The 17,659-nt window shown below is 33.0% G+C and overlaps 2 protein-coding genes across 24 annotated transcripts in view; both read right to left on the reverse strand.

Annotated features, from left to right (window-relative positions):
* LOC141449341 (chloride channel protein A-like) overlaps positions 1 to 13,367 on the reverse strand; it is a 134,267-nt gene extending 120,900 nt beyond the window's left edge. For 4 of the 20 annotated variants that reach the window (XM_074118658.1, XM_074118659.1, XM_074118672.1 and 1 more), the window contains exon 1: positions 7,213 to 7,396. In XM_074118658.1, the coding sequence (XP_073974759.1) occupies positions 7,213 to 7,299 (87 nt within the window). In that variant the 5' untranslated portion in view covers positions 7,300 to 7,396. Of the gene's footprint in view, positions 1 to 7,212; positions 7,401 to 7,474; positions 8,438 to 10,820; positions 11,036 to 11,231; positions 11,410 to 12,558; positions 12,640 to 12,809 lie in introns of those variants that run through there. The other 16 variants (XM_074118676.1, XM_074118661.1, XM_074118679.1 and 13 more) reach the window with 9 other exon arrangements.
* A 2,089-nt stretch (positions 13,368 to 15,456) lies between these two features.
* The window catches only part of LOC141449343 (H(+)/Cl(-) exchange transporter 7-like), a 51,181-nt gene continuing 48,978 nt past the window's right edge, over positions 15,457 to 17,659 (reverse strand). For all 4 annotated transcript variants that reach the window (XM_074118701.1, XM_074118700.1, XM_074118699.1 and 1 more), the window contains one exon: positions 15,457 to 16,422. In XM_074118701.1, the coding sequence (XP_073974802.1) occupies positions 16,324 to 16,422 (99 nt within the window). In that variant the 3' untranslated portion in view covers positions 15,457 to 16,323. The remainder of the gene's footprint in view (positions 16,423 to 17,659) is intronic.

Consider the following 17,659-nt stretch of genomic DNA (forward strand, 5'->3'; position numbering starts at 1 on the left):
ACTGTAATCGCAGTTTATTTTTCTTGCTCCTCTTAAAAGGAAGTACTGAAATCGCAGTTTAATTTTGCTATTTACGTACAAATACCTTTCTATTTTATTCAAAACGCTTTCTCAAAAAAATGGTTATTGAGGATGGTTTGGGGACCGCAACTATAAACATTCTTTAAAAAGATCTCTCCAGTGGTAGTTACGGTTCCGATTTAACACCTTATCAGGTTATAATGATAGAATAGCTTATTCCAAATTTTAAAAAATCTGTAAAGCAGACGTAACTTTGCAAATAGACAAAAAGGAAAATCTATCCAAAAGGTACAAAAATCTCCTTAACAAAAACTTACAGTTTTAAAAGTTAAGTATAAGGGTTGATTAAACGCCAAAAGGTACACAAATCAGCAGTTCCCAACATTTCATTAATACTTCATTGATATAATTTAAGTAATTTTACTGCATTAACTTTTCCTTCACATTTTTTAGAATTTATTAGATGTCACAGACCCTTATGCTGGCCAGTTCATTCATAATGTTTTTTTATTATAATTATGATAAAATGAGTGATGAATTATTCTGAGTAGTCACATATACATGCATGTTAAAGTAGAAAAAAACAAAGTTAGAGTCGGCCACTTTTTAAATTTCAATCACGGAGGATTCAAAACAATATTTCAGTCTTAAATTCGTCTTACCGAAATATTCGTGAGCACAAATAACATACATTTAATAACAAGTAGATTATTCAACAATATTTACTCATTTCTCAATTGTAATTTAATTTAGTCCCCCTAATTTTACTTATGGTAAAATACTGGAATAATTAGCTGTCCTAAAAATATGCATATCTTTATTTTCTTTATTTTATATTACATATATATAACATTGTGGGAAGAACACCTAGATTGAGAATGTAATTGAAGAAAACTATATTATTTGCGATAAAGCCAGATTATTTATTACTTATTATTACAAACGTTTGACTACAACATAAAATAACAATTACTTTAATCGAAGAATGAACTTAAACCAATGATTTTTATTTAAAAATAAAAATAAATGCATAAAATCATTGATGTAAAAAAAGTTTATGAATTTTTTAGCCTCTTATTTTTTTTATATTTTTTATAACGTTTTCTTTTTCACCTGTGATTAATAGTTTGATTATTATAGATAAATAGATATTACAGTCAATCTAAGTTAAATGGTGTGCTACTTGAGTAAATATTTTGTAGACGAAAATGGCCAGCATAAGGGTCTGTGACATCTAATAAATTCTAAAAAATGTGAAGGAAAAGTTAATGCAGTAAAATTACTTAAATTATATCAATGAAGTATTAATGAAATGTTGGGAACTGCTGATTTGTGTACCTTTTGGCGTTTAATCAACCCTTATACTTAACTTTTAAAACTGTAAGTTTTTGTTAAGGAGATCAAATAAAAGCAACCACCACATCTTTTTAATCCTTTCTTAAGGAGTGGGGAGTGCTCTTTTAACGTGTTCACTTCGTATCCGTTTAAATTCAACAGTTTACTAAGTTTTAGGAGTTTCTGTGTGCTGAAAATTTGCAGACTTTAAATTTAATGTGCTTTTGTTATTTGTGTGAAATTTGGAAAAAATCTATCGAGCCGAATCGGTAATATAAGCGAATAAAAAGAATTGACTGATTAAAATCTGCCCAGTTTGGAATATTCTTGTCCAGGTAGGTTTTATGACGTACTAATTAGCGGGAGATAAACGTCATTTCAAGTAGAACTGATCTGTCAACAAACGGAGGCTCGACCACCACGTCACTGTGTTTGTTGGAGTAATAGTTTACTTGGACTCTATACTACATTAATAGTAATTTATCTCAACAAAACTATATATCTGGTTATTCAATCTTATAAACAGCTGAGCTATTCTATTTTATCGGGGAATAGTTATTAGTAATAATAATTTTATTTTCGCTTTGAGGCTATAATTTCTCAACATGGGAAGTGAGATTGCTGAACAACTCAAAAAACTACGCTTGGATTTAAAAGCCGACATGGAAGAGAGTAGATCGAAAACTTTAAATGAATTAAAGCAGTACTTTGAAGTCTTGGAAAATAGAGTTAAGATAGTCGAAACGAAAATGGATACTCTCGATCGCGAACTGAGAAAAAGGAACGTAGTTATATTTGGAGCTGTCGATGAAATGGTGGACTATTGGGAATTGGAAAGTTTTGTCTGCAACTTTTTTGCTAATAAATTGGAGTTAAATATTGGCAGAACGGATATTGACTTTGTTAGACGTTTAGGTAAACGAGATGGTAGTAGGAATCGTCCGATTCTCGTAGGACTGGCTGCTTTCCGTTCTAAATTAATGATTATGCAAAATGTTTTTAAGTTGAAAGGCTCTAATTTTTCGATTTCGCATGATTTTCCAAAAGATGTAATCGAAACTCGCAAGAGCTTACGACCGAAGCTTGTCCAGGCCCGAAGAGAGGGAAAATTTGCTGTCATAAAATATAATAAACTGGTGATAAAAGATAGCTATGATCCTCTTTTAAATAGGAAAAGAATGATGTCGGCCTCACCTCCTAGTAAAGATCAATTATTGCTGAATAAGGATAACAAGCTAGATACTACTAAACGGAACAAACTGGAACCAGACCAGAATATTATTCCGAACAGTAATTCTGAACTGTCTGATTATACTCATACCCCCAGAAGTGTGCAGTGTATAGATCGGAAAACTTCAGTTTCAGACTCTTAGCAACTACGGCAGCGGATTGGTCGACTGGATATTTTAAGTTACAATATAGCTGGATTGAAAAGGGTTTTATCTAATAGGAATTTCATTTCGTACGTTGTCAAATTTGATATTTTTATGATTTTCGAAACTCATATTGAAGAGAAGGATATAAATAAATTCACCAACTTGTTTCCGGGATTCGTATTGAAGTGGGTAACAGCATCTAGAAAAGCTGCAATGGGGAGAGCTTCTGGTGGTTCATTGTATGGTATAAAAGTTAACAGTGCAATTTCTCAGTGTGCTAGCTTTGTTAAATTGTCGGGCAGAGATGTGATTTGTGTAAACATATGTAGCGAATGTTTTTATATTGTTCCAGTGTATTTAAACCCTACTGCATGGGAATTAGATTTTAAAAAATTATCTGATATCCTTTATGGTAATAGTAATTTAAAATTTTGTTTGGTTGGAGACTTTAACAGCAGGACTGGGTGCCTGCAACGAATTTCAAAACATTGTTTAAACTCAAGGTCATTAGTGGAGAATTTTTATAGGAGATCTAAAGATAACGTTGTTAATAAAAATGGTAAAGCCTTACTGGAGTTATTAGAAGATTTTAGTCTAATTATTTTGAATGGACGTGTGAAAGGTGATTTGGAGGGGGATCTTACTTACATTAGCAACCACGGTTCGTCAGTCATTGATTACTGCTGCATTAGTGCAGATGTTATTCATTATATTTCTAATTTTCAAATCAAAACTCAAATTTTTTCAGATCACCTGCCTTTAGAGATAACTTGTGACATTAGCGTAAAAGAGCCCAAAAGTGTTGCTATTCCTATACCTAAACTAATATGGCGTCATGGGAAAAACTTAAAGGATGTATACCAATACAAATTAGATAAAATGCTAAATTCCATGATATTAATTACGGACAACACTGATTCTAAAATAAACTTTCTTATAAATCTTATTATGTTAGCTGCCAATTTTAACCCTAAGCCAAAGCAGAAATATGATTATTGTGAAAAATGGTTTGACAGAGAATGTTTTAACTCTCGGAAGTTATCGTTTCAGAGTCTAAGAAAGTATCGGAAGTCTAATCAGTTAAGCGATAAACTGGTCTATCTGAAGTATAATTATGACTTTAAAAAATTGTGTGAGTTAAAGAAAAGTCAGTTTAATTATAAGATATTAAATCAGATAAATAATAGCTATAATAGTAAAGAGTTTTGGCAGGCGGTGAGATCTCTTAAGGGTACGAATTACAAATCTCATAGTATATCATTGGATGAATGGACTAAGTATTTTCAAGATCTATATAACCCCTCTTTGAGTATGAGTAGAATGCAGTATGCTGCGCCTTTTATACAAAATACAAAATATGATGCGCCATTTACTATGTCAGAGTTGGAAGTGGTACTATCTAGGGCTCGATGTGGAAAAACGCCTGGCCTTGATGGTGTTCCATATGAACATTTTAAAAACGCACCTCACACTTTTCTAAAATTATTACTAGATGTATTTAATGAAATATTTGATTTTGGTAAAGTTCCATCTAGCTTTAGAAAATCAGTTGTTTTTCCTCTTTTAAAAAAAGGAAACTGTAATGAGGTTTCAAATTACAGAGGAATTTCTTTTAATAATGTTGTTGGCAAAGTATATGCTGGTCTAATTCTAGAAAGGCTAACAGAGTGGGCTAACAACGGTATTCTAAATGAGTTTCAAGCAGGATTCCGGAAAAATTACTCCACTATTGACAATATTTTCACATTGGTTAACCTAGTAAAGCTGAAGCTAAGTGCTAAGAGGCAGAAAGTCTACGCCTTTTTTGTTGATTTCGCTGCTGCCTTTGATTCTGTTGACCGATATGCTTTATTTTTTAAACTTAATAGTTTGGGTCTGTCCACAAAGATTATCCGAAGTGTTGAGGCACTTCTCTCAGATACGGTAGGCTGCGTTTGGGGTCCGGAGGGAAGAGGCTCTGAGTTCAATATGGAAATGGGAGTTAAACAGGGTTGTGTGCTTAGCCCCCTCCTTTTCTCTTTATTCATCAATGATATTGAGGAGTGTCTGGACGGGGGTGGTGTGCTTGTTGGCTCCAAAAGAGTAAAGTTGTTAGCATTTGCTGACGATATAGTGCTTCTTGCCTCCGAGCCCCAAACGCTGCAAAGAATGATTAACTCTCTTTGTAACTACACGCAGTTATGGAACTTGAAAATAAACATGAAGAAATCTAAGATTATTGTTTTTAGGAATGGAGGAAGGCCTGCAAAACGAGAGAAATGGTTCTGCCATAATGAAGTTGTAGAAACGGTAAATGAGTACAAGTACTTGGGCGTGACATTGACTTCTAGATTGTCATTTGTAAAGCATATTAAAAGTAATGTGTCTAAAGCTAAACAAGGGCTGAACACGTTATGGAGTCGACTTATAGAAAATAATAGTATAAAGTATTATTCGAAACTAAAATTATTTAACAGTGTAAGTCGCTCTATGGCTTGTTATGGGGCCCAGGTTTGGGGAGGAGACCAATATGAAGATCTAGAAAAGCTATACCGTTTCTTTATTAAAAAAGTGTTTAAACTGCCATTATTTGTCCCATCTGCCTTTATTTATTGTGAAACTGGTTACCTACCAATTTATACTCACACCCTCAAATTACAATTAAAATACATTGTTAAAGTTTTTGCTATGAGTGACAACAGGTTACCAAAAGTAGTTGCGACCCAAATTGTTTCTAAGAAGCTTTTTTGGTTTCTAGAAATCATCAACCTTTTAAAAAAATGTCATATAAACTTTGAATGTAATACTAACAATATAACCTCATGGAACAATATTTTTAATAAATTAGTCAAATGTGTCCAACTACAATTTAAAGAGGAATTTATGCAGAAAGCTTTGGAACTCGATTCCTATAACATTTATAAAGAGCTTAATTTTAGCTTAGGTAACAAACATTACTTCAATTGTAGTTTATCATTGGAGCAAGTCAGGTGGATAATTAAGGCTCGAGCTGGTTTATTGTATTTAGATAGTTCTCCGCCATACCACCATGATAATACCGAAGAAGTTTGTCTCTTATGTAATGACCTAATGCTTGATCGAATGTACCATATATTGGTAGTTTGTTCTAGACTGAGTGAGGTCAGACTAAAATATTTTAGGAATATTTCTATAACAAATGTGGAAATATTAGAAATATTAAATGGTTCTGATTGGCCTCGGTTAGCACAATATTGTAAAGCAATAAGTATATACGGTTCTAGTATTGGTTAAATTACATAATAGAAATAAATGTTAGATTTATAGGGTAATCCATTACTTTCTGAAAAAGGTTATTATTAATTATTCGCAAATGATTTTTTGAAAACTTTTATTTACCTAAATTTTTTTAACTCTCTGGTTTCTTTAATAATAATAATAATAAGAATTAATAATAAAAAGAAAAAAAAAAGAAAAGAAAATTGTATTAACCACTCCGCCGACGGTCATTGACCATGGCAGATGTCTTTATAATTATTTTGTACACCCAGGAATGTATTTTATTTTTATTTTTATTTTAATAAATAAAGACTGTATAAATAAACATCTTTTTAATGTAACCCGTATGCAAGACTTCTTGGTCTATGATTGCGGTAAAAATATCTTGCCAGGGAGGGTAGGTGTTGGTCTAGTGGTCAAGAGCGTGTCTTTCTAAGTGGGAGATCCCTAGTTCGAATCCCGCGTTTGCAGTCATTCATAATACTTAATACAATACTTTTTTTAATAAAATATAGTCATACACGGGATTCTAGCTGGGGAACTCCCACTTACAAAGCCACGATCTGGACTACAAGACCAACACCCTGGCAAGATATTCTTACCGTAATCATAGGTCAAGAAATCTTGCATACAGGGCACATTGAAATGATGTGATGGTTGCTTTTATTTGATGATAAAACAAATTTATCGTTATATCGTTAACCAACGCTCCCACGTTTCATCCACGCTTCAATTGAAGGTTGGAGAAACAAAACGCAATTTCTTTGCTGAAACGTGCAAAGACCCGCCTGAGTTTTCGTCATATACAAAGTATCATTATCGTCGTTCAAATAATTATGACTGTGAATTAAAATAATGTACGGACGAGCAGACTAAAAGATTTTTGTTGTATTGTGGAGAGATTAAAAGAGATTGAATTGTGTAAGAACAATTCAATGAACAACGAGAACTGGATGCGTAGAGATTGTCGACAGTAAAGAGAACGTATCATTCTTGATTTTTAGCGAGAGCGGTGTATCTGAGAAATTTACTGCCTCTAATAGCAGGAGGGTGCAACAAAATAATGAGGCCGTTTTCCTTCAACATTTACTATCTTTCTTTGAGCCTTCCTTCTTGTTTAATACCATGGTCCGCCACTGATCGCAGGAGTGAGATTCTAGCGTTTTGAGTTACATATTTTAAATTCTGATTTTCTGTCAGACACATAATGAATATGTAACAGTAAAATATGTTACCAACTTACCTCTCTTCTTATGTGTGAAGAATATCTTTTAAAACATGGTGAAATTTGGGGAATTGGAAACGGGCAAAACCGGGTAAATCGATGCATATTGGAAAACTTTATAAAAACAAAAGTGGGCAAATACTTATCTCGTATCGAGCTTGAATGATATAAATTTCTTGTTTACACATATTGAGTTAATTTCATCATATGGTTGAGAAGGACAGTTAAATTTATTGCAATTTATTTGCAGTAATCAGTCAGTAAAAATAAAATTCATTACCGTATTTTATTTAAGGCCCATCAACATCTGAGGACGTTGGCGTCTGGAGGTCTCTAAATACGTATTTTCTGGTTTATAGATGCAATCGCTAGAAATGAGAGTGGAGGTTGCCAAAAAGAAAGTGCTAATGAATAATAATTATTAATAAATAAAATACAATTGAAATTACATTAACCCAAGAAAAGAGAAAAACACAGATTATGATTATTCTCTTAATGTAACAAAGCAGCGCAGCACAAACAGTAGGTGATATCATAGTCAATGCAGTAGCTCGTTGCAAGTCTAATTTTCTGATCAGTATCTCTGCTAAATAGAGATTATTTATTTATTTTATTACAATTTTTTTCATCTCAATGAAGCTGCATATAAGTAACATGCATTACCCAGATGCCAGCGATATTTAATTAATTTTTATGTTATTTGGCATTTACTTTAAAAACTACAATTTAGTTCCAGCGTTAGTACAATACACAGCTTTGTTCTACCCTGAGGTATTTATTTAATGTTGAGTGGTTGAAAGTGGAATTTCCTAACAAATATTGGCTGTGTTGTAGGGTATAACAGACGGGAGTTTTTTAAGAGAAATGTGTGCAAATCTTTCTTTGATTTGTGTGCAAATTATGGTTAAGATTTAACCATAATTATTCACCACAACATCTAGCTAGAATTGGCAAAGAGATCAACCCAAACTGTTCATGCTCAGCAGATACCATGGCTGACAGTAATCACTTAATATTAGACTGCAGTAAACATGATAAGGGGAGGGACCTTTTGTGGGAGGCAGTCCTTAGGTCGGGATGTCCCCAACCCTCCAATTTGCACAGAATATTATCTCAAGACGATGGGAACATATACACCGAAATTTACAACTACATAAAATGTAATGATATACATGTGTGAGAAGAATGAGATTTGATTGGAGCATTAGTAATTGATATAAGTAATGTCAGCGTTTCCCAACCTGTAGTACGCGAGTTGGTGGTTGGTAGTACACGAAAAATAACCAATAATCGCGGACAAAAAAAAAATACATATGCATATATATATGTATATGTATATACATAAGACTATTAGTTGTTTTAAAGCAAATAATTTACTTATCTATATTTTTGATCCCAGTCTTACGTTAGATGAAATTAGATTGGCTATTTATATTGGCTATGGACCAGATGGACTGACTGCAGAATTTCAGATAGATGTCTAAAATCCATTCAAAACTTATTTACGAAATGTTTGGGGAAAATATTGAATGAAGATAAAATCTTAGCGTAATTTATAACAATAGATACAGAGGCATTTCGTTAATAAATTTTGCCACACTATTTCTTTACACAGATCTCTAACTCGTGTAACAGTTAGGATAGAGCTCTCGTTAAGAGCCAAAATTGGTTCCGAAAACAATAGAGGATACAAAGATAGTCTGTTTATCCTATCTTCTCTTAAGGGTATTCAAATTCCGAAGCCCAAAAGAGAGGTTGGCATAAACAAATGTGGCGTAACATTAGTGGACTTTGTCTCTGTAAATCCTTCTATGGAACTAACTTCATAGTTTTCGTTGGAGGCTACATGGATTAAAACTTTAGGAAGTCTTTACAATCAGGCCTTTCTTCGCGTAAGGTTAATAATTAGGTATAAATGTGGACTTAGATTTGACTTGCTCTTATAAATTGTATTTTCTGCAATAAGTCTCAAAAAAGAAGGCTAGCGATCGTTTTTGCAAGAAGTTTGTAAAGAATTTAATTGCTACAGAGCTAAGTATACAGGTTGGCCTGTCTCTGAATCAGTGAACTTTTCTCATGTTGCGAAAGTTAGCAACATAAATTTAAATAGAGAGTTATAGTTTTATTTCTTTTCAAGTCGTTATATGGTTTAGCCATCAGCGAAATCAATCTAAAGTTGTATCTAAAGACAAACCCGAAGTCCAATACAAAACTTAAACATTTCAATGTTAAACAAATCAATTGAATACAATTTTTTTTGAAGAGTTAGTAAAATTTCGTGCACCTGCGTTATTTATACTTATACAAATGTTTTAATTGGTGAATGGAAAAATTCTTAGACCTATAATTGAGTCGTTCACTGCACAATCGGTTAACTCCATAAAACAAAAATTGGAGAAATGTGATGAAATAATGTACATGATTTTTAAAATTTCGTTTATAATGTAAATTTATAACGCTATCATTCAGCTCCTGCTACTGAATTTGAGTTGAATTATTGCAACGATCTACACTATAGCACGAAGTAAATAGAATGTCTTCTGAAATAAATTATTTATTATTCAATGGCTAAAAAGATTTTGTTGTTTAATGCGGTCAATCTTCATTATTTGAGAAATTATTATATAAAAATCTATGATTGAACCAAGCCCTTTAACACTTAGATTCAAGATATTTCAAAAAGTGGAATTAATCAATTAGTGCAGAAGGCGGCTCGATTAATGAACAAATTTACATATTTTCGATGAGCAATGTATTTTATTTAGTAACAACTAGAGTCATTCTCTATTTTTCATTTTACTGAAACAGAATTCAAAATTTCTTGACTGTGATCTTATATTAATTTAATTCCAAGCGGATTTCCAAGAATAACCGGCTTATTTAAGTAAAGTATTTTTACATTAATTTCATATTTTATTTTTTGTTATTGTAATGATCAGTTTTCGTTGGTTATGACGTCAACTGAACTGGATTTGTTTTTTCATATTTAAATAATTACAGATTGTGATAATAAAAATGCACTTTAATGTTGAATAAGTTGTAATTGGGCAACAACTTCTTGATCCATGGTAATTGGTCAAGAGTCCACGCGACATACAGAATCCACCATAGCACCCACTAGTTACGAGTCTCCCAGTCTTCTCTTTCCGATTAGATTAGGAATTCTATCGGATATCTGGGCAAACTATGCAAGAGTTTTTACCCCCGAACTCTAATCCACGCAAGCGCTAAGAACTGATTATGTGACCTGTTTCCTTTCCCTGACAAAATTTACGGAATATACTTCGCCAGACCAATGTGAGGCGTGTTAGCTCAGCCTGAAGTGGCCTATCAGAAGGTATACGTAAATTTAATGACCGCTCAACTTTGTTGGAATAATAGCTATCAAAAAGCTCAATAAAATAAATCTGCTCTAGCCTGGGGTTTTCAACCCCCACTCATTGATTGATTGATGCCTATATTTAAATGAGATTTTTCAAATACCAAAAAAGTGAGGTTCCCATTAAAGTTCCTCAGGATTCCTCCCTGTCCAAGCGTTCTCATCGTCTTACTTCTAATTTATTACCTAGACTAGAAAGAATATATTACCAATGTTCGTCCATGGTTACACGCAGTCTTGAACTAACCTGGAGCAGACTTCATAAGCCTTGATAGTCTGTGAGGTTGTCTGCCTGAGCGAGAAGATAGTCCTCTGGAATTAATCCTTCCTCTTCTGATTTCAATCTCTCTAAAAGACCGCTAGCCTTCTTGGATGTGACAGAATATTCGCTGTTACTCCTTATTTTGTCTTGGCCACCATTGTGTATGCACATAATGTTGTTAAGTTCCTCTGTCCAGAATTCTGAAAAGCATAATAAACAGTATTTAGGAGCAAATATCGAAGAGCTGATCTAAAATAGGATCCTAAACATCTATTGGCATAATCCGTATCTGTAGCAGTTGGGCGTTTCAACCTTCAGCAGCCAACCGTGTTGCTGTCGGCGCAATGGATGTGTTTGAACACATTGGATGTAGCAAATGAGTGGTGGTAAACTTACACGAACCTCCAAGGTTGTAGAGCGTGTTCTCCCCTCACCCTCAGGAAGCAAACCTTTGTGCCATAAATGCTCTGACCACATCCACTGTCTTCGTTTACCATTGTCCTACCGAACATCATTGGAAGAACCATACTAGTAAAGATCTTCAAACGTTAGTAAGAGTTGCCGAGATCGGGATCTTAAACAAAAGACGAAACGATACCATATTATTGGGATAGAAAGATGTATGTATGGATTTATGAACTAAAGGTTAACTTCAAAATATTGGCATATCGTGAAAGAAGAATAGCGACCTTGCAAAGCCATTTCAAAGGAGTGAAAATTTATTAAAAGATAAATAGGTTCCACTGGGCACTAACATCGTGAGGGATGACACGCGGATCGAAAAAGCTTTAAAAAAGAGAAAAACCGCATGGAAGGTCTCAACCAGGATGGCTCCAGATTGTGGAGAATAATTTGAAGCAGCAGAATATAAAATAAAATATTCACTTTAAGCAGCAGATTGTCGCAAAACAAAGCTTAAAAGGAAGATTGCCGGGCACTCTCCTCCATCATGCCAATATCTACATACTTTTACTCTTTACTTATACTTATTTTATACCCTTTTTTTATTATTTTAATATATATTTATTTGTCCCTAAAATCTTCTAACAAAATGGCTGCCTGCCCCTTCTTCACAAATGCTCTACAAATGGAACAACTTTAGATTCAACTGTACAACATGTCATATCACATTTGTGTACAGCCATGTCTTTTCTTGTTATTGACCTATGAAATAATTAGAAATACTTTATCAAATTCGCACATGCGCAGATTTAGAATTTAAAATAATTGAATAATGTAAGGCCAATATAATCTCATATTTAAGATTAAATATTTCTACTGAAACATTTTTTCATTAGGTAATGGTCTTTTTCGCCACCTTTTACTCAAAAGATCTGTGAGCTGCGAAAAATTTACTCTTATAAACAAGGTTATTTTTAAAAAATATTCACTTTATTTTAAGGAAAATTTGGGAATTTCATTTTTTACACAACACAAGACTTACTTAGTTCAAGACTGCGTGTAACCATGGACGAACATTGGTAATATATTCTTTCTAGTCTAGGTAATAAATTAGAAGTAAGACGATGAGAACGCTTGGACAGGGAGGAATCCTGAGGAACTTTAATGGGAACCTCACTTTTTTGGTATTTGAAAAATCTCATTTAAATATAGTAAGAGGATTAATTGCCAAAGTTGATTTTTTAAAAAGAACGTTTACTTGAGGAGTTTTGATAATTAACTACAGTTTTAATAGTTATAGTAATCCAAGTTATGGACCTACCTCATTTGAAGTATTTACAGCCACTATGTGCCTCAATCCCAATGTGGTCATTAGAGCGTATGCAGTAGTGAATAATGCCTGCTGAAAATATTGAGATTTCTGTTTTGGTCATTGAACATTTTGTCGCTCACTTTACTGTTTTATACCTAATTAAAATAATGCACTACTGCCTTTTCTAAATAAATACCAAGCTAAAAGGCTCAAGCCAAAAAAATAATTAAAACTAGCTAAGTGGTTAACTTGTTGGTTACCTGTACGGAGATCCCGGGTTCGAAACCCCAGCTACCGACCTTTCTCTTCTAAGCTAAGTGAAGCTAGGAGCTGGGAGCTTCTTACAGCTAACAGGCTTCTTACAATCTGTAAACAGAGAACGCCGTCCGGAGAACGGTAGTACACTGAATAAAGCTCCGTGCGCCAATTAAATTAAATTAAATTAACCAATTAAACATACTGAAAACTCTAAGTGGCTCTTAGTCTCCCCATCCATTAACACAATCCATTAACTCCTATTCGGTACATTATCCTGTGTGGTGCGATGGTGGAACGAGTTGATTCAAACCCCTATTTTTACAAAAAAAAAAAGTGATTCCGCCCCGCCCAAAAAAATTAAGGCAAATTAAAATGAAAATAATTAATACTGAAGTTACTTAGATGTTACACTGAAATACAACTTTCAACTAACTTGAAGCTATTATATAGAAGTTTACTGAAATATTTCAACTTGTAAAATCAATCAACACCAAAATACAAAACCTGGCGAGCCTAAAATATTACTTATGCTTGGAGGATAAAATAAGTTCCAAGATTTTTTAGAAAACTGTCAATAATTCTTAAATAATAATAATAATAATAATATTCAGGGAAGGGATTAGCTATGAGGTTAGCATACTGGACTCCCACGCGGAGGTCCCGGGTTCGAATCCAGCAGCTGACCCTTAGATTTTCTCTTCCTAGGAGCTTCTTACAGCTCACTGTCCGGTGATGGACAGTGTTGTCTGTAACGAGAGAACACTGTCCGGAGGCCGGCAGTGCACTGAAAAAAGCTCCGAGCGCTAATAACCTCAGCTGTTGATGCGCTGAAAAAAAAAAAATAATAATATTCATTTCTTCTCCTGTACCTGTCCGAAATATAGGACCCCATACGCGGATCTAATAGAAAAGGGGCAATTATCTTTTTATAAAACTCTTCCCCATTTTCCAATCAACACCCCCAACTATCTTGTAAGATTAGAGACAGGTCAAGTTCACATGAAGTATAAGCTCTTTAAAAGAATGGTGAACTGGTGGATCTCCATACTGAATATGCCAGAGGATCACTTACCTAAGATATGTTAGAATCGCCTTGTTGAACTCGCAGACACATTTAACTTGCCCTTTAATTGGGTGCTGGAGTTAAGAAAATATGTTCCCATTATCGGTTCAGAGGAAATTTGGATTGCCCAAGACCCCTATCTTATCAAAGAAAATTATAATAGTTTAGTGCAAAAATATTTAAACCATTTGATTTCTAAAAACATTGATTCTGCTATTAGTAGTAGTTTCAATATTTTTTACTGGGATATCTGCTCCTTCGGAACCTTCCAAAGTTACCTTAGTAGCAAAATTCATATCAATAAAATTAGAATATTGGCTCAGCTAATGTTGTCTGGGAAACGTCGCGCCCGGGTATATCATAGAAATTTCAATAACTTTTTATGAGGAATCCGAATGCCCTCTTTGCAGGAATAGTTTAATACATACTTTATTATCTTGCCCAATTCTTTCCTCTTTCAGGAACACATATATCGAGAAATACGTAGTCGGACAACGTTCAGAAAGAGAAAATTTTCTGGATCTACTGTCAACTGAGAATGACATTAATAAATTGAATAATATTTATTTCTTTATGACAAAAAGCCAACTTAGAAAATTATTGTTAGACTTTTAATTAATTTACAATTTTTTATTGATAGCCTATTTTTAATTAACCACCTATTTTAATTAATTTATGGGAATAATTTCCTACCCATCTCCGCCTTGTATCCTCTTGAAGCAAGTTAACTCCAGTCTTCCAGTGGTCAAGCTAGTGACAAAACTGCAATGCATTTAATTTTTATATTTGACTAGCCTATTTTTGTGTTAATATATGTGTTTCATTGTTAATTTTATATTTATCAGAGCAATTGGAAATTAGGAATAGTAAGTACTTATAATGTGAGTTAAAGAAATATATTTTTGTTATTAACTGGGAAAGCTAACATTTAATGATATACCTTAATAAATTGCGCTACATTTGTAATACTGCATAGGGTTAGTACAGAAACTGGAATCAGTGAACCGATTCCAACACTGGAACTGATTCAAATCCTTCGACTCCACAGGCGGTCTCGTTCTGCCTATCACTACAACATAGCCTTGTTAAGAACTGTTTATTCTTAAGTACAATTCTGACCTGAGTTTTCTTAGTAGGGTGGGGGTACAAAAGGGTTATGGTATGGAATATGTACATACCCCTTTTTTTAAGTCAGCATATAAAAAAAATATTGGCAACTTTTACAACCTGACTAATCAACATAGAATTAATCTTTAAATTACTACATTAATATATAAAATTAAATTAAACATTTTCAGAAATTATTTAAATACTTATTACATTAAAAACATAATTAAAAGTTTGGAAAAAAATTCATTAAAAAACTATCATTACTACACAATTCTTGCCTTATCATTTCTTCTTGAGCTGCACTTTCTTCTTCGTAGATTTTATATAATTTGGAAATAAAAAAAAATTTCTGTCTTTAATCTTCGAGAATTTGATATTTCTTCGTATAGCGATGACGACCTCAACCAATGCCATATAAATTGAAACTAGAGGTAAGGTATTAAACAAAAAAAAGGTGTAAAAATCATTCACCAAAATTTCTTATTTTATTCAATATTAAAACCTTTTATTCAATATTAAAAGCTTCTTAAAACCACGAATCTAGGATATTTTGTTTTGTTTTATCGTTGTTATTATATGGTTTAAATAAGACCCAAGGGCTGCAAGTTTAAAACATTGTGTAACAACATTTAATTTATAATTTTAATAAAACATTTAAATTAAAAAACTTATCTTAAAAGCAGAATATTTTCGTTAATAACTCATTATGCTGTAAGTCGGCGGTACCATAATCTGTATAAGAAATTAACTTATTCGTTTGAATCTCATTAAAATGAGATTTACAGTTATTCAATTTTTTTACATGCCTGTCAACTTCAACCGGTTCATTCGAATAGATTTTGCACTTTTACAAACTACAAAAACGTGAATAAAAATATTTTTTTATAAAAGAAGATACTTTCAATTTTAGAAAAAAATATTACTTTAATTTACCTGCTGTGCTGGTCACACAGAATCCATGAGAATATATACCAATAAATTAAGCTGATTCAGTTTGTTTGAGAAAAAAAGCTGCACTTAGAACTTCATTTGGGTGAACTAATGGAGAGAGAGAAAAAAGCTACGAATAATGGCAATAGTAACGTAACAAAGGGAAACGGGTGTACACACGACGCACTTGTGACCGCGAGTATTAGGTATCTGCCGTCAGTTAGCCGTAGCTACGATATACACAATATTTACAACCCCACTCTTCCCTGGCGAACGTTACACCTTACTTCATTAGCCCCCACCATATTCTTTAGAAACATTTTTAATTTATATTAAATAAATAGAACATTATTTTTAGACAATCTATTTATTTTATTAAGGCCTAATATCAACTATCATATGGTGTATAGTCTTCACTCATCAACTAATGGAACCACTTTGGTGTCAGCAGTGCAACAGGTAATTTCAGATTTGTGTACAGCAATGTCTTTTCTTGTTACTACGCCTACAACCTATGCAGTAAAATAATACTTTAATTAGATTACAATGCACAAGGACTATTCGGTTCTTTGATGTTTTTTGAGATCATATAACTTAGATAATAATCAATTGAAATTAAAAAAGCTGAACTTACCACAAATTTCTTTTTATGCAATTTCGGTACATGTTACAGAATTTAAGAATGAGTTGATGACGGTCGAAATGAATGGATGAATGGTAATTGTCGATAAATTATAAAAAAAAAAAGACATGAGATAAAAAGCTTTTGCATTTTTTAGAGGACACTCATAGAATATTGTAATGCTTAGATCAGCTTTGGAGAAACCATCCACATTTCTGGATTAATTATTTAATTTAAGTCCAAGAACTGCACATAACGAAAATATTAAAAGACCAGATAAATTGAAAAAGAGAAGCAATCCAAATTCCAGTATAAGCACAAAAATTTTGCAAGTACAAAAAACTATTTTTATTTATTTCTTATTAATTTGTTTTTTGGCGCATCGACCTCTACGGCCTCAGCACTCGTAAATTTTGATTCAACTTGATTCAGCTTACCCAAAGCTGGATTGGCAAAACTTCTATTCTGCCTGTTTCGCCGGAGCACCATAGCAAGTGAGGTGGAAGAAATTGGGACAATAAACTGATTTACCACAAAAAGATCTTCTTTTATTCATCAATACAATTGACAAAAAGGAGTTTGGGTAAATTTTGTGTGTCATCCCTTGTAATAATACAAAACTTCTGCAGTGGTGGTTAATATTCCAACGTACACCATCCTCGGCTAGAAGCGACACATTCAGTCTGGTGGTAAACTATTCATACCAACTGTGGGTGCAAGTAGCACATGGTTGCAATTATTTTATCATTCACTCACACCTCTATTTGCAATAGAATATTCAGCATACAATTTTTAAAATTTGCGCTGTCAGATTGGCTAAAAATGACTTTTATCCGGTTTTAGTTTTTCATTTATCACATTGTACATGTACTGTATTTTGGAAATATTTGTTTCCCAACAAGACCAAATTTTTCAAGAATATATTCTACCTTAGTGGTTCGGTTTTTATGTAAACTAACTCATCAACTAATGAGTAACGCTTACAAAAAAAATTCTAAGAAAAATGTTTTATTTGAACATAATAGAATTAATTAATTGCTCACCATCACTGCAATCTAAAATGAAAATGATAGATCAACACATTGTAATGTATAAAATATTTAAAGAAAATCATTACAAACGACTTT

The sequence above is a fragment of the Rhodnius prolixus genome, unplaced genomic scaffold, assembly GCF_049639745.1.
Source record: "Rhodnius prolixus isolate KJV_2025 unplaced genomic scaffold, Rpr scaffold_2, whole genome shotgun sequence".
NCBI classification, from domain to species: Eukaryota; Metazoa; Arthropoda; class Insecta; order Hemiptera; family Reduviidae; genus Rhodnius; species Rhodnius prolixus.